Source organism: Tenrec ecaudatus, chromosome 10 (assembly GCF_050624435.1).
Source record: "Tenrec ecaudatus isolate mTenEca1 chromosome 10, mTenEca1.hap1, whole genome shotgun sequence".
Classification (NCBI taxonomy): Eukaryota; Metazoa; Chordata; class Mammalia; order Afrosoricida; family Tenrecidae; genus Tenrec; species Tenrec ecaudatus.
Window position 1 is genome coordinate 24,674,969 of NC_134539.1, and position 18,850 is coordinate 24,693,818.

At 44.2% G+C, this 18,850-nt stretch overlaps 1 protein-coding gene across 1 annotated transcript; it reads right to left on the minus strand.

The window, feature by feature from the left end:
• Positions 1 to 6,853: 6,853 nt before the first annotated feature.
• TUSC1 (tumor suppressor candidate 1) lies at positions 6,854 to 8,218 on the minus strand. The gene has a single exon (XM_075558943.1). It carries the CDS (start codon positions 8,112 to 8,114, stop codon positions 7,503 to 7,505), a length of 612 nt encoding a protein of 203 aa, XP_075415058.1. The 5' UTR covers positions 8,115 to 8,218; the 3' UTR covers positions 6,854 to 7,502.
• Positions 8,219 to 18,850: the final 10,632 nt, after the last annotated feature.

Genomic DNA, 18,850 nt, shown 5'->3' on the forward strand with positions numbered 1-18,850 from the left:
TCGGACCAGTGTGCGTCTGCCTTGCTTGTTCTGTGCCTCAATTTGCAAGCTACACGACCTGTGGGACACCTAACCCATGGACTGTGTCGCTGTAATTTGAGGTTCCTTCAAGACCTGCTTCGCCACACCATTGCAATTTACACCTCTTGAGCTGGGGACTGTCAGATCCTGTCATCTGGCTGACTGTTGGTGACCTGCCTTGCTGTTTGCTGCCTGTGCCCCATAGCCTGACTTGCTCTACAGAGGACTACCCGGCAGCCCCCAAGACTTGAAGGACTGCCAGTGTCTCACAGCTGTCTCACAGGAGTGAGTTGCACTGAGTTATTTGTACTGTTTTATTTAATTAACTGTTTAGTTCTTATGTTCTCTCTCTCTCTCTCTCTCTCTCTCTCTCTCTCTCTCTCTCTCTCTCTCATTAGCATTCTGTTTTGTTTTTCTAGAGAACCCTGTTTAACCCAGCAGATATTGGTTTTATAGGAGTTAATATTCTGAGCAATATGTACATTGAGCACCCTGGTTTGCAAAAGGCTATAGATGACAGTGACAGCCCAAAATCCTTTTGCAAAATCCCTGCAGAGATTAAAGCTCCACTGAATGCCTTTTGATCTTTAAGGATGGAGATAATCTTGCCCTCAGCAGGGTGCTCTCTGGGCAGTCAAGGGAGGGGGCAGTCTCTCTAAACAGCTTGCCTAGGTTTGTCCTTGATGGAGGTCACCACACTGGGAAGAGTACAAGGGCTGCCACATTGGAGAGTCATGTCCTGTCAATTTAGCCTTTACTGCCTTGGTTGGGAGGCCATGCACCCTTCTTGTAAGCGTGAGCACCTCTAACACTGTCCGTATCCCAGTCATGGCCTCCGTTCTTGTTTCTGCAAGCTCACCTGTACCCAATCCTACTGTCACCAATCCTATTTCTATAGCGGCTCCGTTCATCCAATCATGACTTTATTAAAGCTTGGTATCTGAAGGAACCCTGAGATGCCATTTAGACCTCATGCTAATGGCCCCCTCATTTGGATGATCCTATGTCTTTGTGTTGTCATGATCTCTTTTAAGAATTATTAAGTGTTCTCTTTAAATTTTATTAGAAATAAAGTCTCCTTTACATCCTATACCAGTCTATACTACATACCATTTTAAGTTCTCAACTCACTTTACAGTAAAGGGCCCAGCCCTTCATGATGTATGAGAAGAAAAAAAATTGTAGAAAGCATTTTTGAAGCAACTCTTAAAAGATTTGATTATAATTTAGTGATAAGGACAATTTAGAGGAGATATTCAGAATTATTTCTAGAATTTTTGTTTATTTGCTTCAAGCATTAAATAAGTGCTGGTTAGTTGAGTTATGGGCTACAAGAAATGGAGCCATTGAGGAATGTTTTATATTCCTATTGTGTATAGACTATTTTTTAATATTATTTATTCTGTTTTTCCTGTACTGGAATACATTTTTTCTTCCTTTTAAGAGTTCTCAATGCACCTATAGATGTGCTTTCCTTTCTATGTTCTTCAATTATTGACTCCCAGTTGCTATCCCACTCTATTTGAGGAAAGCATGTTTGTACGTTGTTAAGGCGCTAGTGCTGCCCTACCCTCACACATACGTTTGAGCACATGGTTTAAGCCAGTGTGTCAATACATCTCATAGACGGTCTGCCTCTCTGGTGCTCGGCTTTATCAAGCACAATGTTGTATTTCAGTGTCTGGTCTCGATAACGTGTCAAAGTACAGGAGACTAAGTCTCATCATCCTCACTTCCAAAGAGCATTCTGGTTGTCCTTCTTCCAAGAAAAAATTATTTATTCTTCTGGCCAAACTCCAAACTCATTGCCATGGAGTCAATGCTGAGAACTCGAAAAAGTTCGGTCTGTCTATTGTCCAGATTTCACATACACTGAGGCGATTGAAATGCCTTAACTTGGATGTTCATGCCTTAGTCCTCAGAGTAACATCTTTGTTCTTTAACACTTTAAAAAGGTCTTATGCAGATTTTCCCAATGTAATGTCATTTATATTAATAAAATTAGTATCACACTTTGTTTTATATTTCATTCATTGTTTAAAATATGCTTCATCACTATGGGTCATAAATATACTCTTTGATATTACTATCTAGTACCCTAGTGGCGTAGTGCTTACACATTGGATGGTTAATCACAAGGTCAGCAGTTGGAAACCACCAGTGAATCCAAGGGAGAAAGATGAGGCTTTCTAACCCCATTTTAGGGTTCAAAAAGAGATGTCCTCTCCAATGTAATTTAACACTTGTTGAGCCTTAAAGGAGTTGATGATAACACACAGACACAAACACATCATCCGGATGAGGTAGGTCAGTAGCACGAGGTCATAATGGCATCTCAGGGTTCAGTCAGATACCGAGCATTGACAAAAGTGTGATTGGACACAGGAAGCTCTTATGAAAGTAGGATTGGTGGCAAATCAATACAGCATGGTTACAGATGAGATCATAGAAGCAAGAGCAGAGAACGTGATTGGGATATGTTTATTGTTAAAGAGAAGGGCTTTCAAGATTGGTCTAAAGCAGTGGTTCTCAACCTTCCTAATGCTGGGACCCTTTAATAAACAGTTCCTCATGTTGTGGTGACTCCCAACCATAAAATTATTTTGTTGCTACTTCATAACTGTAATTGTGCTACTGTTATGAATCATCATGTAAATATCTAATATGCAGGAAGTATTTTCACTGTTACAAGTTGAACATCATTAAAGCTAGTGATTCATCGCAAAAACAATATTTAATTCTATACTGTGAACTATTTATTTCTAATGACAAATCAATGAAATTTTGTCCTGGAGCATGGTGTAGCATGGGTAACCCTCTTCACTCCAGGTACTCGAATGTGAGCGTATCTGCATGTGAGCGAACCCACCTGGAGACGAATAGAGGCGTGGTGTCTCGGTTCTTAAGACCATCGGAAATATGTGTTTTCCCATGGTCTTAGGCGACCCGTGTTGAGAACCTTCTGACCCTGGCAGTAAGGGTCAATTGACTTACAACTATGGCTCCCTCCAGTATTGTGTCCCACCCCCGATGGTGACCTCCATCAAGGATAGGTTAGACAAGCTCGTGAGAGACTGCCTCAACCTGGCTGGCTAGAGAAAACGGAGGCAACCTATTTTCAGACACCCTGCCTTAGGTCAAGATTATCGACATCCCTGGTTAATGATCAGAAAGGATTTCAAGGAGGCATAAGCTATGTGGGGATTCCGCAGAAGGATTTGGGGCTGTCACTGCTATCCACAGCTGTTTGCAAACGAGGGTGCTCATAATTTAAGCTCTAATGCATCCCATAAAGAGTTAAGTCTCAGCAACTCCACAGGGTAGTCCTGCCCTCCCCTGCTGGTGACTCTGTCAGAATTGACTAGTGGGTGAGAGAATTTTATTAAGTATTACCTGGCAAATATAAGTAATTCAGCAATAAAATATTCATAATTTTGTACAGGATGTACAGTAAAAGATAATCCACTTTTGACATCATTTTTATTGAAAAGTGAATCTTTTCTGCACTGAACTGCCAAGGCAATTGTTCTGAACCACGTTCTCTTATGGATTTATCTCGGACTTGGGTGACCATTCTTTTTCAATCCTCTTTCCAGATGTCACATTGAGGAGCCTGACAAGGCCGCACCCTGGAGGCCCACCACAGCCCTTCTCCAGCTTCTTGCAGTACTCAAGGTTTAAGAACAGAAGGTCAGAACATTTTACTACTTTTGTTGTTTCCAAACTTTTTTCTACAAGATTCTCACGTACTCCCTGTTGCAATTATATGTCTCCCCAACATAGCCCCTCATGACTTTAAAACGTTTTGCCTCTTTGTTCTTCATATGAAATGATGGTGTATGCTTCTCTGGATTCTTTTCGACATAGCTTGTGGATTCACCTGTATTGTGGTGTGGCCTTGTAGCATCCCTCCCTTCTCATTGCCATCTAGTACTCTAATTCGCCTTCTAGTAACAAAATTCCCTACCTCAATGTGGCAGAAAATTAAGAAGGAAATGTGTTCTCCCATCTACCTGGAATTCCGGATGGAGAGCTGTAGTTTCCGCGATGCTCTCAAGATACAAGCTTTCTTCCTCTCTGTACTGCTACCTTCAGTTTCAGTTTCACTAAGATCACCTAACTGCCAGAAACGGTGTGCTCCTTTCGTTTGTGCTCAGGAGCATAGATGGAGAATCTCTTTCTAGCCAAGGGATAAAAATGTTTTCCTTTCATTGACTTGTGCCAAGTAAAAATATAAACGCACCAAGGGATTTTACTTATTGTGAGGATGGGGCAGTGCTCCTTACTGCTGAACACTGGGTCTCTGTGGCCCTGAATGACTAGATGGCACCGAAAAATAGCAACAGGGATCATAGCAAACACAAGGCCGATCATTATTATTCCAATGTACATAGAAGACACTATTCTAGGGAAAGGGAGTAAATTTTATGTTCAAGTGGCACAAAAGATTTGATGCAATTGAATTCCGGTGTAGGCAAAGCACATTGGAAGTACCATGGACCACCAGAACAAACCAAGTCCACCTTGAAAGAAATATACTCAGAATGCTCTTGAGAAGAAAAACTTCACTTCACTTACTTTGCATATGTGAGACCAGTTCTTGGAAAAGGAAATGGGGCAACAAAAAAGAGGAAGACTCTCACCAAGACAGACAGATTGACAACAGAGGCTGCACCAATAGGCTCAAATATACTACCAAATAAGAGGCGGGACAATAGTAGGCAGTGTTAGATCGCACCTAACAATATAACATAGAATATTTGCTAAATTGATAAGTCCCACTAAAAAACTAGTTATCTTACAAATTTAGGTTAACAGTGTAGAAACAAAGACCCCAAACTAAGGTCATATATTTAAATCTATTCTGCTACAGGTGCAAACAGTAAAAACTCAGACTTTAAAATAAAGGCCTCTTACTGGGACAATAAACTTACCATTCTGACAGACTTCCTATGATAGAGGCTTAAAAGAAGACTCTATTCCTCAGCATGACTACTAGGTTGGCCTGTATTTTCCCCTTTGCCTTAGGAACAGGCTTTCAGTCTACTCTGTTTCCATCATGACTCTGTAGACTAACAGCTACATATTTACACTTCACAAAATAACCGCCATATTCCAGCATGATGGTTTGTTATCAAAAAAGAAATCAACAGTAAGATAGGTCTGAGCCTTAGCCCATTTCATGGAGCATGTTCATTTCAGAATCACCAACTCCTCTCATACAGGTTCAAATAGTGCTTTGTGGTGATGTGAGGGCACCTCATTCTGCAACTGTTTCATCCACTCATGTAACAAAATTCAACATCCGCTCACACTTACATGGTACATAAGTGTCAAAAGGTACTTAGGAACACAGTATTTTGTTACCTATTTGAATATATTTTAAATGGTCATAATTGGCATGCATTTTTATATTTTCTCTAACATCTTATTACATAGGGCTCTAGTTCCTCTCTTTGTTTACAAAGAATGAAAACTCTCAACTGTTCAAAAAGGTACCTAGCTGTGCCAGTACTCCCAAGTGTAAAACATTAAAAACAAAGGTGATGATAAGTAAAATGTGAATTTTTATCTCTCACTTTGGATAGAAAATCTCATTGCTACTTATCCTCTGAAGGTATATTTTCCATTGAAAACAAACAAACCCAGAAACCAATGGCCATGCAGTTGATTGTGACTCATAGCAAGTCTATATGGGCAGCATTGCTCCTTAAGAGTTTTTGAGACTGTGTGTCTTTACTGGAACAGATAGCTTCATCTTTCCCCCTCAGAGCAGAGCAGTTGGTAGGTTTGAACCACTGACCTTGTGGTTGGCATTCCAACACTTTCCCAACATTGTGTCCATGGTCCTTTATTATTTTACATCTATCATCTTAACTCTTCTAATATTTTGAGGTACATGTTATGTTCATCTTCCTGATGAGAAACTAAGATTTCGAGATTAATGAATTTAAACCCATAATGACAGCTCTGTAACAGAAAGGTCATCTATATATTTGGGTAGTTTTCTTTCTTCAAATTCTTCAGTTCCCATTTGTTTCTTCTTTACAGATTCTTGTAACCTACACACGTTTTACTTCACTGTTAGCAAATGAAGGGAGAGCTACTTTTCATACACCTGCATATGCCCACCAAGTTTCTTTTTTTCGTCTGTAAGGAAAATTTTAATATCCACAACTACATATCAAAATGTCTAACGCAAATATACCAAGTGTCTCCAAAACTCAGGACCTCACAAACCTATTTTTAGTGGCTTCTTATTTTGTAATAAATGTTGGATGCAGAAGCTTTTGGCATGCCATAAACACTACCTTAATTCCCCTAACCAATAAAACACTTGACTCTTCTTTTACCCGGATTAACATCACTTAGACACTCTCTCAGTCACCCAGCATTTTCACCTGCACTAATTAGGCAGTTTAACAGTGTTACTGACGTCTGGTGATACGGTGATTTTAAGTCTCGTTTCCTACCACTGAAATCTCAACTGTTAAATTATTTTGACTTGAAGCTTTTGATATATGTGTAGTTTATAACCTAAAAAGTTCTTAAATGATTAATATATGGCCAATTAGCAGTACACTGACCAAATTCTCTAATCACGTTGAAAAAGCAATAAAAAGAAAAAGCAATAAAAATCTGACTTAATTTTGGATGAATCCTTAAATTTTAAATTGTTCCATAAAGTGAAAGTGATAGCTTACAAGGGATAACCCAAACTAGATATTAAAATATGTAAGTGCACACATGTACATATCTTTAAGAAGCACATCTAAACATTTAACATACTTCAAATAACAGTCCGGAAACATTTAGTTATTTTCAATGCACCATATTTATTTGTCAACTCATAGGATCACCTGTAGGCCAATAGTTCAAAACTTCTCTGGAGTAAACAAATCAGTGTATATTACATATGTAAGTTCTGAAGGAGCAGACATGAATTCTTAAGTTATAAATAGGACCTTCTTATAAAAGGTGGTGCTTTATAGAAACCCAAGTCATACTGACTTATAAAAACGAACACTTACAATGTTGGCCACTTAAGAGAGAATGACGGAAGGTTTGGGGGAGGTTGAATAACTAAGAACCAAGGTGAATCCCTCAAAGAACCCAAAGAGAAGAGGTACACAACAGGGCTTCCCAACAAAAGAAAAGTTTAGGCATTAGCAGGTACTGATTGACTTGTTTGAAATTGGCCCCTCAAGACGCTAGTCCTCACCCCTTGGGTACCAGTGGGAGGCAGGTGTTCCGGGCGGGGCAGGGGGCTATCAAGGACCTGCAACATTCCCAGCCTAGGCCTGGCTCCGCGCGTCGCTTCCGGAAGTGTCCGGGGCGCGCGGGAGAACAAAGTAAAGGGGTTTAAAAGGTTCCGGGGGCGGGGCGCAGGCCGGAACGCACAGCTAGGGGAAGGGGGGGGGGCAGTACACGTCGGAGGTGGAGCCGTGCGGAGCCCCGCCCCTTCCTGGTTGGGCCTCGGGCTACTGGCAGGGCTTAGGGGAGTCCGGGTCCCGGGTTCCGACGGCAAACTCGGGGTCCTGAAGTGGCCGCTCCTCCTCGTCCCCACGCGGCCGCGGCCCTCGCTGTTGGAGGTGCAGCTGGAGCAGGGCCCGGCGGTACATGGCCTCCAGTATCTCCAGACGGGCCCTCAGGGCCTGGGGGCTGTGGGGCTCGTCCTCGGGGTCGCCGCCTCGCGCACCCCGGCTGGCACCAGTGGCCTCGGGGCGCAGGGCCTCTTCCGTCGCGCCCTCCTCGGGGAGCCGCAAGGCCTGGCGGAAGAGGTCCCGGTTTTCGCGCTTCAGCCGCCGGTTCTCGAGCCGCAGCCGGGCGTTCTCCTCGCGCAGCCGCGCGTTCTGCCGGTCCCGCTCGTCCCGCGCGCGGAGGGCCTCCAGGTGGCTCACCGCCAGGTCGGCGAAGCGCTCCTCCAGCTGCTGCCGGGCGCCGCCCGCGCGGCCTCGCCAGCCCGCGCCGCCGCCGCCGCCGCCGCCACCCCCGCGAGCCCGGCCCGGGTGACCTTGTCCGCGGCTGGCGCCGCCGCCGACTCCGCCGCCGCAGCTCCCGCGCCGCGTGGCGCCACCACGCATGCGCCACATCGGGGCCTTTGCCGACCGCGCCGCCAGCGCCCGGGGCCGAGGGCCGCGCGCCGGGGCGCGGAGCTTTCCGGGCCTGCGGCGCGGCGGGCGTCGGCGGAGAGGAGGTGGCGGGCGGCGGGCGCTGGCCCCGGGCCAGAGGAGGCCGGGAATCTGCCGGGCCGAGGCGTGTCTTGTCCTCTGCGGCGGAGCTGCCCCCCAGGGCCTGCGATCTCCAGGCCGGGCGCGCGCACAATGCCCCCGGGAGCGCGTGGCTGCTCAGCGCTCAGGCCGCGCTGGGAAAGGCAGCTGCCTTCAAAGCCGGGTGCTGGCTTCTGCCGGGCGCTTCCGTGCAGGCCTGGGCACTGCAGCTACCAGGCCTCGCCCTGCGCTCAGCGGAACCACCGGTGGTTCCCTTGCTCTTCCGCAAGGCAATCTCAACGCCAAAAAAAAAAAAAAATTAATGGTGAGTTCAGCGATCAAACTCTAGGGCAAGTTAGAACCGACAGGCTTAACACACCCCTGCACTTGTTAAAAGCATTCAACATAATTGAGCCGAGCACCTGCCATGAGGCCCTCAGTGGGAACACGGAGCTCTAAAAATATGTCTGCAATCCCAACCATTGGGCAGCTTTGTAAAGTATTTGGGACTCCATAGAATTAAGGTTATACTTAAAGCAGTTTGGTTGGTTCACAAGCCCTTTTAAACTAAAAATGTGGCCATTCCTTCCAATAAAGGGCTTGGCAAAGATTCTGAGAATGGGTCAGGACGGGGCAACGTTCCCTTCTTTATGAACTGAATCCACTACTGAACAACAAGAGCATAATCAGTTATTCTATAGTCTCTGAATGTTTGGTACAGCCCCGTGTTTGTTTTTAATCGTATCTGTTGCATTTTTCCCCATCAGATTGTTTTCCATTTATTTTTACCTACATGTGTTAGACCAATATTTTGATATGTGAGTTACCAAATAAGAAGGATCCCTGGTGGTGGTGTGGTTTGGTGGTTGGCTGCTAACTACAAGGTTGAAGGATCAAACCCACCAGTAGCTCCACGAGGAGAAAAAATAAGATATGGTTGCCTGCTTCTCTAAAGATTAAATAATGGAAATTCTTGAGCAGTTTTGTTCTGCCTTGCTGAATAACTCTAAATCTCAATCTATTCAAAGGCAAAAGGTGGGTAACAGGCTATAACCAGTAAAAAATACCATCTTAAAACAATGATAAACTGGTTCGATTTAAGAAAGGGAGCTTATGAACAGGAAATAAAAAGCTTGCTAAATAAGAAAACATGAAAAGCCCAAAGTGGTTCTTTCTTGATAATGTATTCATTGCCCTTTCAGAGGTCCATTTGTAGACAATGGGACATCCCCTCAGAGAAGGGTCACAAGGAAGGGATGAGTCATCCAGGACGCAGTGTAGCACTGATGAAACACAACATTCCTCTGGTTCCCTGAGGCTTCCTCCCCCACTATCATGACCCCAGTGCTGCCTTTCACTGTGGACTAGGCTGGAGCATGCACACAGGTACAGATAAGAGCTCAGGACACTCGGAATCTAGGAATGGGAGAGCAGTGATACCAGGAGGGTAAGGAGAAGGTGGGGTGGGGAGTAAGGAGGAACTGATTGCAATGATAGACACATAACACCCCTGGCCTCGGGGAGGACAGCAGAAACCATGGGGGGAGGAAGACAGCAGTCAGTGTAAGAAATGAAAATAATAATTTTTCAAAGGGCCATGAGGGTTGGGGCAGAGAATAAACAGCTGATACCAAGGGCTCAATCGAAAGTAAGTGTTTAGAAAATAATGATGGCAACACATGTACAAATAAGCCTGAAATAATTGATGTATGGATTGTAATGAGTTGTAAGAGCCCCCAATAAAATGATCTTTTAATAATAAAAAAGGTTAAAGAGAATGGGTAAGAATTCTCCGCCAATAAGCTTACTGTATTATAAATAAAGCACTGTGATGATCCACTTTTACACTTTGTTTCACCGTCCCCAAGGCCATTCTCCAGTCTCTGACATAACAGTTCCACGAGGAAGGTCAGGGCGTGCAGAGTTACTTTGGTCCTAAGGATGGGAATGATGCAGAGCCAGTTAGGGTTTCCTTCTGCTGTGCCTTGGTTCCGGCCAACTCCACAGCTCTAATGACAACGTTCCTTTTGATTTCAGCAAGATGCCTTTTTATAAGCAGCCTGAGGAGTTCCTGTGTGCTGTAACAGTTTACCATTAGGCGACCAGCTAAATGGTTGGTGGTTTGAACCCACTCAGAGGCACTTTGGAATCAAGCCTGATGATCTGCTTGCAAAACATCCCACCCATCAAGCCCCTGTGGCAGTGGTTCACAACCTTCCTAATGCCTCGATCCTTTTAATAGTTGCTCATGTGGTAACCCCCAACCATAAAATTATTTTCCTTGCTACTTCATCACTGTCATTTTGCTACTGTTGTGAATCGGGCAACCCCTGTGAAAATGTCCTTCAACCCTCCAGAGGGGTCGCGATCCACAAGTTGAGAACCACTGTCCTATTGGGGTGCAGGCCTACTTTGAAACGGGTTCACCAGGAGTCTGATCACACTGAGTCAGAATCCACTCAGGAGCAACTGATTCAATTCTAATCTAGCCACTTCCCCACTGAGATAGTTAAAGTTTATTGTGCCCACCTGGCCGATAAACAAATGGGTTTAATTGAAGGGCGGAGAGATAAATGGCTCCACGAGTCTCACCTTTCTAGTTCTCGGGTCTCTTGCTTTGTGATGGTCGGACCAGGGTGCACCTGCCTTAGCCAGTTCCCTGCTTCAGCTGGCAAGGCTCACATCCTGTAAGACATCCTGAGGAGAAGCCACATGGATTTACCCTGATGCAGCCAGCCCTGGGTGCTGGAGCAGCCATACAGAGACCCCTGCAAGCGCTGAGATGCTTATACGTTCACTGATTCGGCTTGCCTCCTGCACTCGGCTTCATTGCTTGTATTTTGTGAGATGGAGGAGGACTTTGTGGATTGGTGTCAGACATATGAGCTAATGTTGGACTTGGCTTGGGCAGAACTTGGTGTTTTCTTGATGTGAACTCACCTTTATATAAAACTCTTTTATAAGGAGTTTCTGTGGGTCTGTTTCTCTAATGTACCCAGACTAACACACCCACAATCTCAATTCATATTTCCTGATAGTTACTTCTTTGAATTTCATGTAAAAACGAAACAAACTCTCTTCCTATGTATCATGAACTGAAAATTACAAACGACTAAGGTTAAAATAACTGTTCTATTTCATCTGTCAACATTTGTATAAATACCGTAGCTGGTAAATGCCATACTGGCAAATTAAAGTGGCATTTTTTGCCATACACTTCATGCATTAGTTATTTATTTGTCAAGTTTAAACGACAGCTATTGGCCTCCTTATCCATTTCTCCCTATCCCCCAAACAGGAGTTTCTGTACATCATGTTGTTGTTAGTCACCGCCGGTGACTCCCACTGCGTACACAGAAGAAAACGCACCCTAGAGCTGGGCCAGCTTGTGTGGAAGTTTGCTTCCAGGTGCTTGTCTGAGAAAAATGTTGTTAGGTACCATCGACTCCGTTTCCACCCATTTCAACCTTATGAACGACAGAACAAACCATGCTTGAGAAAAATGACCTACAGTATAATTTGCTACCTATACCTAGTGTGTTTCTATGGTTCTTTTACTGTCGTGCTTAGACGATGCTCCTTTTCCCATTTTGAAATATTTCTTATGATTCAAAAAGCAAAGCAAAAAAGCAAAGTAGCCTGCAGGTTGATTTCCAACTCATGATGTGTCCATGTGTTAAAGAATGGAACGATGTCACAGAGGGTGTTCATCCTGGAAACTGTTTGGAAGCAGACCGCCAGGCCTTTCTTCCAGAGCTCCCTCTAGCTGGTTGGAACTGACAGCATTTGTTTAGTGATCGAACTTAGCCTACACCTTCCATTGAGATCAGCCACCCAACATTAAATTTCTCTCCATTGATCCTCTCAAAACTTTCTATATCACCTCATCCAATGTATTTTGGAAACTGATTGCATTTCAGTATTATAAACACAGTCTCCTCATTTGTAAAATGGGAATGAAAAATTGAGATGAGGTCTTCCACCTTCACCACAGGGAACGAGCCTCAGACATCATGGTGCTCAAGGCCTCTTGCCATCAGGGCCCAGGAGTTGGACATGCTCTACGCTCCTGTCTTACCCTCGCGGACAGGAGCAGGCCCTCCCAAGACATTACTGAATGCTCTGCCAGGTTCAAAGTTCATGCACTGTCCACACAGAGCTCAAACAACACAATAGAAATACCTGTTACATGCGGTCATCTGTTGTCAATTTCAGACTTACGAGTGCAAGGGTGGACTTTAGCCTGTCAATCAGGTCACAGCATAATGACCTCATTTGGAGGCGCTAAGGAGATAAATAGCTCCTTGGAGGCGGGACACAGACTCACTCCCTGGGAGACACATGGAGCTATGCTAGAGCCCTGGAGCCAGAGGAGCCACATGGAGACCCCTGCCAGCATTGAGATGCTTACCCCACCACTGGATCCACAAGACCTTTCATACAGAGGCCTGTGGCCTTCCTGCATTTGGTGTCATTGCATATGTTTCGTGAGTCTGAAGAGCACTTCATAGATTGGTATCGGACACATGGGCTAACATCAGACTTATGGACTTGATCTGGGCTTGGCTAGGATGTTTTCTCAATATTCAACTGCTCTTGTATCTAAAATGCTTTGTTCTACATATATGACTATCTATGAATTTGTTGCTCTAGTCAATCCAGACTAACACAACAGGTATACAATTTAGTATTAGCCTCGTATCCACACTCTCTCTTGGCTTCTTCCCTGTTAGAAAACTCTGTTAGCACCGCTAATAAGAGTTCAAAGGGTAGCCGACCGTAACTATCAATGCAAAAGAGCTCCAATCTAATGCCATGGGCCAGCAAACCATCGCTCCGTGGTTAAGTACTGGGTGCAAACCCACACAGCACGCACACTTCCCTGAAGGCACTCTCACTAGATGGGCCTGGAAGCCCCTGCAGTCCGTGCTGCTGCTTTGGTTGTGTGGCTGCTGCTTCCTGCTACTGTGGAATTGCAACTTGGCCTTCTGGATCTAGGAGCATCAGCACTCAGAGAACTCAGGGTCGAAAGGACATTCCTGGTTCTTTTTTGATGGTAGTGAGAATCTCCCCTTCTGCTCCCAAGAGGATCCATATTATGCCTACCTAGCAGGATGACAAAACTGGCCAAACCCCCTGCTAGAGTTCCAAGATTTTAGAATCCAAATTAATTCCATTAGCAATTACTAACAATCATCCAACCCTTTCGGCATCTTCCTCTATCTTTTCTTACTTGGACCCTTTAGGAAGTTGTTTGGTGGGAGTTACAAAGTTCAAAGATAGAAGAGCTATCATATCAAGCAATTTACTGTATCACATTAGATCTTAAAATAGAGTCAGAACTCAAAGAGTACTTCATAATCCTGGGTATTATTATTGCTATTTTTTGGTTTTTATTTTATGAGGTAAACATTTATAGAATGAGTTCCTATGATGAGCCAATACTATTTAAAATCCCCATTTGAGTTACTTGCCTAAGAAGTCATGCCAAATTTAATATGTAGCCCCTTTGAGGATATGCTTCTTATTTCTTGATGTTTCTCATTAAGTGTTTTGAGTTTTAAAATCCATATTTCGTAAGCCCCGTGTGTTGAAGAGTTTTGTTAATCACATTCTGAGTTTGAGGTTGTTAATAATCTCTCTAAAGGCCTAGCTGAACATGGTTTATTTTCTGGGAACAGATTTATTAGGGCTATGAAGAGCATGTATTGATGCTTGGTACCATGAATATCTCTTTATTGGAATAATTACTAGAGAGTTTGGAATTGGGGCTATTGATTGCATTTATTTAGTCTTTTGATATGGACAAAAATATTAAAAGCCATCAAACACTAGCACTGCCCCTTGACAGCATCATTTTAATTCTAGCTCCAGGGAAAATTGTGACATAAATAAAATCAGAGTGACTTATCTATCTTAATTAGGTACTTTCTGCAGTGGGGGAAATGCCCTCCTTTGTTCAAAGACTATGAAGACACATTAGTCAGACTAGAAAAAGAGGACAATTGCATTAGCAAAAAGCAATGCAGTCAAGAGAAAGAGGTGGCTTCACAGGGTACTTTGCCAAGTAAGAGTTCAACACTGACTTTTCAAGGTGAGAAATGCCTTTGTTAGTTGTAAATGTTCATTGTTTCACGCTATGCATTTTGGTTAGTATTATTCTTCAATGGTCTGAATCCGAGCTGTCCTTCAGGCACAGATAGCTATTAAAATATTGAATTAAAACTTTAAAAAGTACTTTTGTTGCTCTAACCGCATTGTTCACTAGTTAGCATGTGCCTTTGTATTGAACAGCCCAGTTCCCGAGGGTCTTCTTTGTTATAAAAAAGGCTGTTGGCCAACATTGGGTCAGTTCATATAGCCCACCAACTTTGACCTTTAGATTTATCCAACTGCCACTGTCTGCCTCTTCAGGGATATCTGTTGCGTTTTTTTCCCCGCCATCATTCAAGTGAGTCAAGGCTCCTCCCGCCGCCTTGTGGAGGCCCATCCTCACGAATAGGAGTTCCTGTGGTTGAGAGTACATTCTGCATCAAGCTGAGGGGATCATCTCCATCCGTGGGAAGCTCTTACTATCTCTAATTCTTTGGACATGCTTTCATTTGGGATGTGTAAGGGGTGGGAAGAAACACCATTAAGCTCTTCCAAGAAATTCATACTGCACTTTCCTCTTGGATCATCTTCTGCCTTCACATATGAGTCCAGTTCCAGCGCCAGCTCAGTTCTTTGAGGAAAGTCCTGTCTTTCTTGGGACAAGGTGGGTTTCTGTTGTTGATGGGTGTTGGTGAAGCCATTCCAACCCATCGTGACCTTGCAGGAGAGCACAGTGGCTCCAAAGGGTTTTCTAGGCTGTGACCTTTATGGAAACAGATCACCAGATTATTCCCCTGGTGATCTCATGGGGATGGCAAATAAGACCTTGGTCTTAGTGAATGCTGTAGGTTCATTCATCTGTGTAATAGTTACTGAAATTCTAGTAAGAGCCACCTGCAGAGTAGGTCTCAGATATTCAAGGATAGATAATATATAGATAGATAGATAGATATAGATATGTATATATATGGTCACTGCTTTCCTAGTTGTTGTTTTGTTAGGTGCTATTGAGTTGGCTTCAACCCACAGCAACCTTATGCAGAGCAGAATGAAACACTGCCTGGTCCTGGGCCATCCTCACAATTGTTCCTATGCCTGAGTCCATTGATGCAGCCACCGTGTCAGTCCATCTCAGCAGGGACCTTCTTTTGCTGCCCCTCCATGTTACCAAACATGATGTCCTTCTGCATCAACTGTTCTTGCCTGACAACATGTCCAAAGTATGTAAGATGAAGTTTTGCCATCTGTGTTAGGCAGGGTTCTTTAGAGATTTGAAACCAGGACACTTATGATTTTAAATAGATATGAGTTTAGGTGTATCCAACGAGAAGGAATATAACAGCTACTTAGTCCACACAGTGAGCGGTACAGAGGGGTAAGTTCAACTCACTTCCGTGGAACAGTGACTATACTGGAAGTCCTTCAATTCATGTGGGCTGCCTGGTCCAAGGTCAAGGAAGCAGACAACAGAGTCCTCCCTGGGGCAAGGCATGCAGAGTGCCCACAAGCAACAAGCAGTCAGTAGCTTGGGATCTTAGTGAAGCAGGCTGGGATGGGATATGAATGCAAGCTATGCAAGGAGACAGAATCCACCAGCCTCAAGCTCAAGTGATGTATGCACCATCAGTGTGGTGAAGCAGGTCTCCAAAGAGCCTCAAGCTCTAGCAACACGATCCACAGGCTATGTGGCCCACAGGTAGTCTAGCTCACAAGTTGAGGCAGAAAACTAGCTACAGCAGCAGCACAAATACTCTGGCATGCTCTGATCTCCAGACAACAAGAGAGTCAGGGACAGGAATGGCAGAGCCATTTATCTCTTTGCCCTCCAATCAAACTGCGACCTGATTAATCCCACATGTTTCTATTGGCCAGGTTGGCACAATAAACCGAACTAACAAGCTATCCTTGACGAAGGAGCACCATGGCCTTACTTCTTCCAATGCAGAAGGGTTTATCCATTCATCAGTCCATGGTACTTCCAAACATTCTTCTCCAGCGCCACAATTCAAACACATCTATGCTTCTTTGGTCTTCCTCGTGCAATTTCTAACTTTCGCATGCATGTGATGCAATAGACAATACCATTGCTTGGGGCAGGCGCACCTTGGTCCTCAAAGTAACATCCTTACTCTTCAACACTCTAAAGAGGTCTTGTGCAGCAGATTTACCTCATGCAACACATCTTTTGAGGTCTTGACTGCTGCTTCCATGAGAATTGATTAAGGATCCAAGTAAGACAAAGTCCTTAACAACCTTAACCTTTTCTCGGACTCTGCTCCCCGCTACAGAGCCTATCAGATGACATGATTCAAATTGGACTCAACGGCAATAAGTTCGTTTTCGGACCACAGCTGTTTGATCCACAATGGATCTTAGGGATCACGCAGGATTGAGCAGTATTTCATTCCACTGTGCAAGATGTCATCATGAGTCAGGGGCGGAATTCATAGCAGCTAACCACAAACATTTTCCAATTTACATTTCTGTACACAAGTTCCGCTGATCTCCAGCTTCATGTGTCAATTCTCATTTAACACGTCATCTTGCTGATCTCGTAGGTAATTTTAACATTGTTTTCAGACTAAAACTCAATATATCATCTGTCCCCCTCTCCAAATCTGTACCACCAAATATCTGGTTGGTTAAGCCAGCTTCTTCATTGAGTCCTCCTTGTCCCCCTCCCCGAGTGCCAGCCCATCTCACGTCTTCTATTCTTCCTCCTCTAAATCTTGAATTATCTCATGAACGATTACATGAGACATTTGAATATATTTTTAAATCACTTATTGTTTTCCAATAGGTAAAATGGAGTAGAAACATAAAATATAAAGACATTGATAAATGCTTTCTTATGCAACTATAAGTCACATCCATGTATCTTCATCTATTCATAACATGCGGTAATAATAGAAAAACATTTTTCCTTGTTTATATCTCTTGAATTACCTTAACAAGAGCCTCTGGGTGGCAAAATTGGTTAAGTTCACCAGTACTAGCCAAAAGTTTGACCCCATAAGCCTAGCCAGAGGTCCCTGAGAAGACAGGTCTGGTGATCAGATAAGGAAGGGCCCAGCCTTGAAAAGCCTAGTGCCGTCCTGCTCTGCCCACTGGGTTGCCTCCAGTCAGAATTAACTCCCAGGCAAATCACAACTGCAGTATAACAGTAGAGGATAAATTGCTGGTCATTTGCTTCCTTTTATTTGCTGGCTACGGAGAGCTAGACCACGTTTGGCAAGCTCTGGAGTGTAACATCCACGATGATGTAATGAGTGAGATGACATGGCAGCACCCCAACCGCCAGCCTTAGTCTCAAAGCGAGCTCCAATCTTTTGTTTGTCAAGCTTGAAATAAACACTCTCCCCTCCTTCCAGAGATCAACAAACAACAAACAAAAGCCAAATCTTTTCTAAAATCCGCTTAAGCGTCTCAGATCAGAACTGTCAGCCGAGCCTCCTGTTGCTTAGAGATTTAGAGGTTTCAGGGGAGAGTCCAAGAGAAGGAACGCTGCATGCTTTCAGAGCTCTGACTTGGAAAAAAATCTCTCAGCCACCTCACAAGCAAGCAGAGTCTCTGTCGAGAGATGAGACAAAGGGGTGTCAGAACAGAGCTATCCGTCTGAATATGACTTCAGGGAAAAGACTATTCATATTTCGAACAAACATAATTGAAGTCCGTAGCAGGAAGCCCGGGCACGGCTTTCGATATGCCAACAGAGGTATCGGGCTCAATGGGGAGTTTCTGCCAATGCCAATGTGCTCGGCATACTGTTCCCACAGAATGTGCAGGTTTGCTTGTTTGTTTACTTATTTTAAATTTATTTCGTGAGAGCCCAGTGGTTATCATTTCAGGCTGTTCTCTCCTAGTTAGTAAACACGGGGCACGACTGGGTGGGAAGGTGAAAGACCCTTTTATGGCGTCCAGCGGGCTTGGGAGCTCTGTGACAACCACTCGGAGACGCTCAGGCAAGTCTAGCCAAGTGTGGGCCAGGAGTGGACGGAACCGACAGTGGTGTGTCGTCTGCATGGTCAGCTGCATGGAGGGACTTTCCTACCCTCTCAGTAAGCGTTTCGTGTTACTTTGTATTTCAGGAAATAGATAACTGTGTGTTGCTAAGCAAGATGGGGACTACAGGACCAGATCCCTCTAGCCAGTGAAAATTTTACCTCTCCTATCAATGATGAAAGGTGTCCTGATATTATAGTGGTTAAGTAGCACTCAGCTACTTTTCCAAAAGTGAGTCATTTGGACCCTCCACATGGAGAAAGATGTGACAATCATTTCCCTTAAGATTTACAGGCTTAGAAAGCCTAGGCGCAGCTCTACTCTGTTCTGTAGGATCACTCAAATGAGTTGGGATCCATCAGCAGCATTGCGTTATCCGTGACCATTTTCTTTTAAACCCACCTTGCTGAGGCATAAGAGGTGTGATGCATGTGTGCGCCAGAACGCATCGCAGTACTGGTCATAATAGCCCAACCAAGGAAGCAACCGAAATGCTCACCAGCAGATGAATGAGTAGACAGAAT